General features: G+C 39.4%; 1 protein-coding gene across 1 annotated transcript in view; it reads left to right on the top strand.

The window, feature by feature from the left end:
- The first annotated feature begins 14 nt into the window (after positions 1–14).
- The window catches only part of TMEM135 (transmembrane protein 135), a 157830-nt gene continuing 146383 nt past the window's right edge, over positions 15–11461 (top strand). The window contains exons 1-2 of the mRNA XM_015641214.3: positions 15–155; positions 10272–10399. Of these exons, the coding sequence (XP_015496700.1) occupies positions 15–155; positions 10272–10399 (269 nt within the window). The remainder of the gene's footprint in view (positions 156–10271; positions 10400–11461) is intronic.

Raw genomic sequence — 11461 nt, 5'->3', positions numbered from 1 at the left:
CGCGCGCTGCAAAGATGGCGGCACTGAGCAAGTCCATCCCCCACAGCTGCTACGAGATCGGGCACACCTGGCACCCGCAGTGCTCCTGGGCTGTGCTGCACGTCACCCAGAGCGCCCTGGCAGAGTCCCTCCGCATCTACGGCACCCTCTACCTGGTGCGTATGTGTACGTGTGTGTGTATGTTCGGCAGGCCGCCCTAAGGGGGGGCCTGGCCTGAGAGGACAAGGGCACGGGGGGTATCAGAGAGGGGGGAGCCTGGCCTTGGTTTTGGGTGGATACCAGGGTGCAGGGGGGAGCCTGGCCTGGGGTGGAAGGGGGCTACAAAGGACGTGGTGGGAGCCTGGCCTGAGCAGAGGGGGAAGGGCAATAGGGGGTGTTTTTGGGGAGGGCACAAGCGGTGCCATGGCGAGGGGAGTCTGGCTTGGGGTGGCGGGGAAGGACATAAGGTATGTTAAGGAAGGGAGGCTCTTCTGGGGTGGGGGGAGAGGGTCATGGTCAGAGGCAAAGGGCAGGAGAAAAGTCAAGGGGCAGCCTAACCCTGGAGTGAAGGGGAAGAATCGCAAATAGTATGTTTTAGTGTGGAGAGGCTGGAGGGTTGAGTGGTGGGGAGAGCCTGGGGTTTGCGGGGGGTGGGGGGAAAGGGAGAACATGACAGGGAGAATATTATGTTGAATCTGGGCCAAGTAGGGCAGAGGAAAGACATAGGGGGTGGTGGTGTCTGGAGGCATAACATACTGTGAGAATGTTGGTGCTGGTGGGTAGAAGGGCACGGGCACAGCCTGAACATTGTATTTTCGTCATCTTCTAATACCTATGATACCTGAATAAAAAGCCTTAGTGTTTGCCTGGGAGGCTAGCATTATGTCTTTGGTAGTAGCGAGTGTAATGCACGTGTGTTGGTGATGCCTTCGTAATCAGTGCTTTAAGATCAAGGAGATTCCATTGCATAATGAAGCAAGACCAAAAAAATGCATCAAGGCTATAGGAGTCTGAGTATTTATAGAGTATCCTACAGGTGAGGTATCTTAGCTTGAGCGTGCAATTAGGCTTGGTTATATCACCTCTGTTGCAGCTGGCACATTTCCAGCAAATTAGGTAGATAAAAGAGCTGGGATGTGTTTGCATCATCTGTGTAAACATATCCTGAAAGCCAATCTAGGTTGGAATCGCTGCGGGTGAGCACTTCTGTCCCCACCTCTGTGCTTCTCCCATGGTGGTATCCAGGGGATGGAGGAGTGGGCTGGCCACAGAACTGCCCCCAAGCTCATTTGACAGAAAGAAGCACAAGCCATTGAGTCTGCACCAGTGGTGGTGCAACAGAGTTATTGAGCTGTGTAATACAGAGAAGGAAAGGAGTGGGACAGAAGCATCCTGACATATTCAGTTAAGCTCCCATTGAAGGGTTTCTTGAGTGAAACTTGTGATGACATCCATTTATATGATAAAATAGTAACTGGTGAACCTAAGGAGCTGTTGTGTCTGACTGAACATTTTCACTCTGAACTGCCACAGACAGGAGTGGCAGCTGTTGCTGGGAGCATACAGTGAGTTGCATCATTAAACTAATACAGGGAACATTCTCTCTTCTCCTCTGCCTTTAGCTCGTACTGTTTTCTTTGAATCTGTTTTCTGATCTAGTTTGCTCTGTACGAGCATAAATACTTGTACCAGCAGAGCATGGTTCTGAAATGAGCCATGAGAGGTGTAGTGGTGATCTTTCAGGTCTGGCTAAAGATAAAGCAGCTTAAGCAGTTCTGTAATTAAGTCAAAATTCCCTAACAGCCAAACCTGGTCAAGAGATTTCCTGCTCATTGCTCTGTTATGGTTCACTCAGTTGTGCAGTCATGTGTTAGGGGGAAAGCTTCCACTTTTTATTTCTTTAAAAAGAAAAACAAACCTAAAAATGCAAAATGTTTTCCTGATCTGTTTTGTGTTGTGACCCCATAAACAGTTATAACTTGTCACAAACCCAAAGTGAGGTGGGAACCTTCTCAACCAATTTCCTGCTGTATTGTAAAACCCCTGCCTCACTTTTTACTCTGTATTCTTTGCAGTTTAGTTTAGTTTCTCTTAGGTTTTTGTTGATAGTATTCACCTGCCAGAGTAATCTAAAGCTGAGCTGCTCTCAGATCTTGCTGCTGTCTAAAGAGAGAGGAAGCACTTGCCGGTCTCTGCTTCCAGACACATAACTGTACTTTTTCTTTGTGTGAAAGACCTCAGGACCTCATCTCTCCATGAGCTAACCCACAAGACGTTACTTACCTTGCTTTTAGCTGGGGTAATTTTCAGATGCAGTAATGAATTCAATTGGATTTTTAAGCAGGATTTGATGAGCACCAGAACCAGTGTAAGGTAAAAAGGAAAAGGGTGCAGTGTCGAATGCAGAGGAGGAAGCAGAAGTTTTGCACATTAGGTAGCTTGACAGGGAAAGAAGAGTCTTGAATTAAGAAAGTCATCACAAAATTCATTCTTTGCTGGACTTAGAGCTGTGCTTGGAAACCTCATATTTGTAAATGAAATGCCACAGTTGGACATCAGAAATGTTCAGGTTCACAGAGGGGGATGGACCTCAGTTATTTTGTGTTTATAGTTATATCACTCTGTGTTCAGAACGTTTTTGGTACCGGTCCTTTGTAGAGCTCAGCAACAAAAAATGCACTTCATTTTTCTATGTCAAGTCTGTAAAATGGCTTCTGATTCTTCCTCCTGTTGCTACAAGCTAATAACTAAGGAAAGAAGATGAAAGACTTCCCTTTCACAATGGCTTGTGTGGAAATGAATGAGAATGAATTGATGAGAATAAATTGCCAGAGATTGTTCTCTGAGAGAACATGGTTAGGGACAGTTACAATCTAGAGTCCAAACTTATAACAGCTTCACCCCATATCTCTTAAATGCTTTGTTTCTCTTGGATCAGTGGGAGACTGATGGAGCTGAGTGGTGTTAGTAAGTGAAATATTGGCTGTTAGTAAATGACTGCATAGAGTCTTTGCTTTTAAGTAGTGCTGTACTCTTTGTTTAGCTGGTTTTTTTTTTCCTTCTCTTTTTAGTAATTGTGCTTGAGTATTTTTTAGGTGGAGAAATATAGCCTTGAGACATCATATTTGTACTGTCTTTATTTTTGCTCCAGTGCTAATGGATTGCTTTAGTGAAAATAGGCATCACATGTAAATTGAATTTCCCCTCCCCATATGAAGTGTCCGACAGGAATGCCTGTTTTGTAATTAAGGCAGCTTGTGTTTTCACAAACCAAATGTCCCCATATGCAAGTCTTCTGAGACTCACTTAAAAAAAAAAGGAAAGTGGCTTAGCATCCATACCTGAGAAGAACCCCTAAACAGTCTTCCATAAACCTGGTAATTATACTTTTTGAAAACTATTTGCTTTGATATCCTGAAACTTCAATGACAAAGTCCTTCCTCAGAATTTGCTGTATTTTCTTCCATCTATACTTTATTTTTACATTAGTCAAGCTAAATGAAATGGGAAGATATCACCTTGTATTTTCAAAGCTGAAGAACTCAAACTTCTAGAAATTCTCAAAGGTGAGGAGAAGAGAATGATTTAACAGGGAAATTGCATGAAGTTGGGAATAGGCTGGAATATTGGCCTTGAGTTTCCTCAGCTTCCATTTCCCACAATTCTGTTGATTTCACATGGGTAAAGTGCTATTCATCGCATGCTTTAGAACAAAGTCTTCTGTTTCCTGGGGATTTGTAAGTTTTAGACATTTGTTTGCTGATAGTGCGCAGTAGATAAATGTGCTTAGTCATTTTTATGAAGTCTTTGTAGTGCATCAGAGATAATCTGATCAGGTAACATTTTCACCTAATCTAAGTAAGGTAAAAATTATTTGTTTGCTACTTTGTAGTAGCAGTTTTAGAACTCATTCTTCTAACCTTTTGCCTGTGGGATGGCAAGAGTCATTCATGCCATTCACCTTTCCTTTCTCTTAGTCTGATTGTCTACTTTCTTCACCTAATTTAAGACAGGCTTCCTCCCTCACTTTCCGTTCTGACTTCTGTCCTGCCCCTTTCCCTTACAAACACAGGTCTTCCTCTCCCCACCTACATCTCCTGCCTTCAGCAGCACCAACCCCTTCCTTTCCAGCACCAACCGCTTCCTACCGTATATCTGCTGCCCTTCCTTCCTGCTGCTAAAGGGCACCTCGCCCAAGCTAGCTCTTGCCTTACTTCTGGCTCTGACTCCAGACACTTCTCCCACGCAGGTCTGCTGGCATAGAGGAGAGGAGCAGCAGTTCTAGTGCAGTGTGGGTGCCAGCGGGTCTATTTCAGATGTCCTCTGCACTGAGGGATGATGGTTCAGCCAACTCTTTAGAACAGATGTAACCAGAGTCTGTTGCTCTAGTACAGATTTTAATGGTCCTCAGCATTTGTCTCTATTTTACTGATCTTTTTTTCTTTCTTAATTTCATCTCATACTTGTTTTGTGCTCATTTTCTTAATTTTGATTCTCATTTTGGCTTCACTTCTAATATTTCTTCATGCTTGTGCATATCTGCTTCTTCCTGTGCCTAGAATAACCTTCAGGTTCTTGAATGCTAATTGCTTCTTTCTCTTTCTGTGTCAGAAGGGTTTTGTTTTCTACTTAGGATTCCAGTGCCGTTGTCTTCCTGAGCCCTGTTTGACCCATCAATATATGTATTCTGTATCTTAATCTCCATTCTTTATTCTGCACCCTCTCTAGGAATAGGATAACATTGTGTATCACATTGTCAGAGACATAAATGCTATCAGTTATTGTAAAAATATAGGGAGTTTTTTTCTTCCTCTAAGCTATCAGAGGGGAGACATTCATAGGAGTACAGCATGGGCCAGAGAGCTGCAGTGAAGGCAGCGTGTGGCAGCTGGCAGGTCACTTCCTGGGTAAATCACTGTTTGACTGGAGGCAGCAGTAGCAAGAACAACTCCTATTGTGCTAATGAATTATTTTGAATATGGTTATAGGTAAGACAGACTCACCAGCCAAAGATCAAGGTGAAGTGTGTCTCACATCACTTTCCTGGCTCTAGGCACATTTCTGTAGGATTGGGCCAGAGATCGTTCCCAAGGATGGATGGCTCACACTGGCTGTGCTGCTGGTGCTTGAGGCTCACTTTGCGTGCAGCTTCCCTTGGGAGAACTGTTTGAACTGGTCCTGAGCGAAGGTGGGAGCTATCTAACACTAAAGTGGATCCTCTCTCATCTGCCAGCATAGATAGTTGTCATATATCGTCTTTCTGAGGTGTGCTAGAAGGGTATACTGCCCAGATTGAATTCTAAAATACTCTAGAATTGCTGGGTCTATTAAAATGTGATTTTTCCTTGTTTGTGCTGCAAATGATTGTGTGTTTAGAAGGAGGATGGGGAGACTAGGGAGAATGATGGTGTTACTGTGGAATATGCTTCTGGATACCAGCTTGAATGTCTGGGTTAGGCTGTCAGTAATCTTTCTCCTGTCTGATCCAGTACCTAGAGTTGCTATGATGATGGTATGTGATTGCCTCCTTTTGGATATCTGTTCATCTTAGTACTGTGCATTGTCCTGTGTCTCACTGCTATGTTATGAATGACATGTAGGTCACTGTCTTCTTGCCTTTAGGTTCTTCTGGAAGCTGGCTTAAATATGACTAAATTTAGCCTAAGTGTTACTAAAGTAGGAATCTGTGACTTCTTCATTCCAGGCTGTGATCATTCCACTCTGTTCAGGTGGCTTTCAGCCCACGATATAAAAATTATTTCATAAACTGAAAAGAAACAAAAATAGTCTTTTGCTGAGATGCCAAGAATTTAAAAAGATTCGTAGAAGGAATTCAGGTGAACTGAAAAATTTGTGCTTAAAGATGCAAGGGGTAACCAGGAGCCTGCATTACGGTAATGCTGGAAATCGGGGAAAGCCTCAGCCTTGACTGACTGAGCAAAGTTCTTGATGAAGACACTAGAAGTACTGAGAACTAGCAGGGATTTTTATCAAGGAATAAATCTGTTCTCTTAAGTTGGTACAGCTTTATAGTAGAGTGCAAGAATTTCAGGGTAGGAGGACAATCCTTGAAAATTATGCTGAGTTAGACATTTTAAGGGGAATGAAATACAATCTCCAACTCATTTCAGTAGAAGGAAAACAAATAGTAAAGATAATTTGTCATGAAATGAAAGTTGTTCCAGGCTTGAAGGTAATTGAGATGTCATTCAAAGAATATGTGAGTACTGTTTGTTTTTTTTTTTTAATTGGTTGGGTGATATGGAAAATTTTAAAGTATCCAAATCAAAACAACTCAACCAACTAATGGTGATCCTCATATAACATCTCACATGAGACAGGGCAACTCAGCAGGAGGCACATGTTCTTCTTCCTCAGAGTATTGCAGGAGCTGAGTTACGAAATTAAACAATCTGGAAGCCAGGTTTTGCAATCAGTGAATTTAGGAAGGGATGAGCTAATTGAGGAAAAGTAAATCTGAGTGTTTCAGAGGCCACAAGAGAAACAAATTGCTCATTTGAACAAGTGTCTTTCAAAACCCAGGTGTTACCTGAGGGCATTTGAGATTCAGTTATTCCAAAGCACTAAAAAGTAATTTTTATAAAACAAAGGAGTAATGTTGTTTTAAAATTTGTAAAAAAATTGCAAATGGTTCTAAAAGAACATATAAATGATTGAATATAATTATGAAGAAATCTGGCATCTCTTAGTAGCTCTGCCTGCCTTTTGAGTAATCTGAGGTATTTTCTTAACAGTATTAAATACTGGGGGGTGCTTTGCTTTCAGCTTGTGACTTAATTTATAATTTTTTCCTTGGGTTTTTAATGACTTGCAGCATATGGATTCTATAAGCCATGTTCACAGTAGTATTGGTAATTTCTAAATTTTCATCTTAAAGATGCCTCAACATGTCAGATAGATAGTTGTGCTTATAAATGGTATTGAACTCTCTTTTCCTAAAGATCTGGCTAAGTGTCCACATATTTCTATAGTGTTTTTAAAATTTTTTTCTTGTTTTCTTTTTCATTTCCTCTTTATCTTTAGTAAAAGTCTGTTATGATGTGTTTGATTTCAGCTGGATATTGTTAAGGAAATGTGAGATGGTAGTGCTTTTTTCCATCAGTCAGTGTAGTATGTGTTGTCTAATTCCACCAAATTTTGATGGAGGGGTAGTGAGTAGTCCTTGAAGTCATACACTTTGTACAAACATAGGACATGGTTAAGAAGGGAGGATGGAGGAGGGAGAGACAAAAATGTCATATACACAAACAGCAGAATTGGCAGAAAGCCTGTGGTGTTTTTAGCCTGCAGTGTAACCTGTCCGTTGTACAACTGTATGTTGGTCAGCCAATTAGTACATTCATTAAGTCAAACCATCCTTTGTGTGCAGTGCCTCTTGTGGAATCCACAGTTCAGGGATATAGGTGAGGACTGAGGAATACTGGGGTGAAGCTGAGGTTATGGTGGCTGGATGATGAATACTTGTAGGCGTTACATGACACATCATGAAAATAATCAGGCCTGGCTGGTGCCTCAAATCATATTTGGGTTTGAGTTTCGTATACCTTTTCTGCTGGAACACTAATAGCCTAGCTTAAATCTTGCAGTAGACTATGTAGCTGTGGTTTAGGGATGGTGTTGGAATTGCATATATTCTTTCCATAGTTAGGACACAATAAATAAATATTGGGGTTTTTTTTAGATCTACAGGGCTTAACATTTGCGTATAAAGACTAAATTAAAAAAGGAAAAGCATTTGAGTAGTGATATTCCACAAACTGAGGTATCCTGAAACTGGTGGACTGATTTTTTTTAACTATATTTTTTATGTTGGAGAGTTAAAATGCAGTTGTGTGAATTCTAAAATTAATGCTATTAGATGCTAATAAATTAACTATAAAGCTAATAGAAAAACTTCTTTTCTGTTTCTTTATTAATATTGACCAGGCTTTTTTTTTTTTTTTAATGCATCTGTTAGCATCTTCATGGAGATTATTATTTTGCCAAGGAAGTACCTACTGGATGTTCTGATGCCCTCTTCTTCCATTCTTTCTGCTACTGACATCCACTGCTAAGCCTTGAGCAGTGCATTTATTTTAAGAATTCAGTTTTTATAGCAATATCCTCTCAGCTGACTTGAGTGAAGTGTATCCCAGTGGGAGCCATTAATTGCTGCATTCTGACATAGATTTCATAATCTTTCTGCACTTTAATAATACTTTTCTGAAATGTGTGGAACTGATAGGGACAGTAAAATGGTATCCAGAAATATCTGGTATTTTTTCCATGTAACCTCATCACTGGTAGTAGAAGAACTCTACAGTCTGCTCTTGTCTGCTTTCAGCCCAACACAATTTTTAGTTTTGTTGATGTCTATAAAGCAGTTAGAAAATTTAAGCTTCTATAAGCTTCTTGATTTTTGTTTGTTTTGTTTTTTTTGGTGGGTGTACATGAAACTATTACTCTCACACGTATTTCTCTTTCAATTAGTGTGAGCAATTTTCTTTGGATTGGTTTATGTGTTATTGTTTCTGGTTATTTTCTATTTTTCATTTGGGAGTAGGACAGTAAAGAGAAGGGAAAGCAGAAATTTACATTAGTCTAAAACTTGCTAGAGACATTACAGAAATAAAGTTTTAAATTTGATTTGACATACCAATCTCTTCATTTGGTACCACTGTTTCTGTGTTGCATTTCTTACACTTTGGTCTGAAGGACCAAGGTTTTGCATGTGGGTGTAAGGGCTATGTTCTTAAAACAAAAAAAAAAAATAGTTACTTTGTTCCAGTGTTCATGTCCTTCCTACAACATGTTAGAAATACCCGAGTGGTAGCAGCTAGCTATCTGGCATTTAGACTACATGAAGACTTTCCTTCAGCAGAAATATTATCTGGATTGCATTATTGCCTAATCCATTATGCTTAAAGCAGTCTTGACACTTGATTAAGTAATGTGTAAATCTGTTTTCAGAGGTCTGTTCATGCATGGATTTCTCCTTAATCCTTAGTTCAAGCTTCATTTTGCAAACAAGATTTTGGCAGAGCTTTCCCGTGGTTAGTTTTAGTAGAATCCTCAGCCTATCTCTGATTCTAAAACATCTACTTGCTTTTTAGTGAGCAGTGTTTGGGAAGAATATCTCCCTCTCACAATTGAGACTTTGAGATGTGTTGGCAGTATGGATTTGACAGGATGTCTTTCTTCTCATCAGCACTAGCAATGTGAAGCTTGCTCTGCTTGGAACTTCTCTAAGGATTGACCAAAAACTCTGGCCAGTTTTGAAACTCCTGGGGAGATCAGTACAGATAAAGATAATAGTGCTAGTAGAATGAAAAAAGGATAGAATCTGTCTCATGGTGCACTCAAAGTGTACTTTCATGGAATTGTAAGAGGACACAGGCTGAAGGGACCTTGGGAGGCTCTGAGGTTGCTTAAGGACTTTTCTAGTTAAGTTTCAAGGGTCTCCAGGGGCAGAGAGTCCACAGTAATTTTTGGTAACCTACTCCAATATTCAGCCACCCTCAAATGAAAACTTTTTTCTTTAGGTCTAACCAGCGTTTCCCATACTTGAGCTTGTCTGTTGCCTGTTGTCTTAGTCCTGAGTATCTCTGAGTTTTCTACATCTTCCAATTAGCTAATTGCAGAATTTCTGTAGATAATAAAAGTTTGAGGACCTTTAGTGTTGGAGTCATTAAATAAGCTGTTCTTTATAATACATGAGACATATATTAAACTGAATAAAAAAGAATGTTTATTTTTTAGATTGAGCCTGTTTTGTGCTATAGGCAGTTTTTAAGTTAATATACTGATTCTATAAAATATGTCAGGAATGTGTTGTTCTCCCAGCAGATGGTGAACATTTTTTGAGGGCTTTCAGTTATTTAATTGGAGTAGAAAACCTTTAAAAATACATCATCACTTCACAGATACTGTAAGGCATATATTTGGATTACTTTAGAGATATTCTGACCATAAATTATGTGATTGTCCAATATTCTTGAAGCAAAAACTCTGTAGATACATCACATCTTAAAAGTTTTGATAACTGGCAGACAATATTTCTGACAATTATGGTCAATGGTAACAAGGTAATAAAATTCCTCCTATAATGGTATAAATATTGTAATAGCTGGAACAAGTTCAAAGGAAATCTTTGTGGTATTGTTCATAAAGTTTAAGAGGCTTTGTTTTACTACTTAAGTGGGCAGGCCTCATTTTATGTTTTCCTTTTTCTTTATGATGTGCAGAAAGTGCCTAACTGAATTAAAGTTTGTCCCCCTTTCCTTCTCCCTCAGGTTGCAGCTATTCTCAGGAAACGAAAGCTTGAGTATTATTTATACAAACTGCTACCTGAGATCTTGCAGTCGACTTCCTTTCTGACAGCAAATGGGACCTTGTATATTGCTTGCTTTTGCATTCTAAGGTTGGTACACTATCCTGAAAATGAAACACAGTAAAGCTATTTTTGTGCAACTTTTAAATTTGTATAGTAATTTTTCTCTTTTTGTAATAGGCTTGCTTGTAATGTTTTGAAGTAAGAAAAGCTACAGCAATCATTTTGATTTCTGGTTTTACCATTTGAATATGAAACTTTGCTTTTTAAAAATTACTTTATTTACATTTTTGTAATCTTTCAAATGAGTAAACTGGTCAAGGCATCCACTTTGCTTCTTTTTCTCTGTTTTACAGATTCAAAATACATTGTTGCAGAAAATTGAGATAGATTCTAGAGAGAAATTAAAAAAGCTTAATCTTTCTTTACTAGAAATAATTGATGTAATTTTATATTGGTTTCTATTTTCCTGATGCACAGGCTATGATAACTTTTAATTGTAGTGAACTTTATCCAGCCATCCAAGTTTGTACTTTTCCTTATGGTCATAAATGAAGGGAATTCCAGCATAGCTTCTGGGATAATGTAAGATACAGACTTGCTCTGAAAAAAAAGAGCATAAAGGGCACCTCTGTATTCTGTTTCCAGCATATATTTCAAGTAACTGTCAGGATAGTTGAAAATTGAAAGTTGCTTTTCATTAATATGATTATGCATTTGTTGTAAGAGATGTTGCACATCAACATGTAAAGCCTACAGTAGCTATGAATGTTTGAAATTTAACTGACAGCCTCTCTAAAAGGTAAACCCCTTATTCCATACTTTTAAATTTGTTTCGAGGCCTCTAAACTTTCCTTCAAAACTGAAGGAGAAGGCAGAGAAGAAGAGCTGGCTGAGCCGTGGATTGCTTTTCAAGTAAATAATTCTTGAAGTTCAAAGTGACTCTCTAAGTAATGAGCTCTGAAGAATACGAGGTTTTCTAGCAATTTGGGTTGTATTAATATCGATTTATCTTTATTCCTCTGAAGCAGAGTCTTCTTCCTTATTCTGCCATGTATTTGCCTGTAAATCTGCAGTGCTGTAGTTAAATGTTATTCCCTAAGTTAAGCTGCTGTGTTTTTAAGTTGTGTGGTTTTCATCAGTTCCTCTTAC

Source organism: Parus major, chromosome 1 (genome assembly GCF_001522545.3).
Source record: "Parus major isolate Abel chromosome 1, Parus_major1.1, whole genome shotgun sequence".
Classification (NCBI taxonomy): Eukaryota; Metazoa; Chordata; class Aves; order Passeriformes; family Paridae; genus Parus; species Parus major.
The sequence above is the reverse complement of the archived record's forward strand: the minus strand, read 5'-3'. Positions and strand labels throughout refer to the sequence as shown.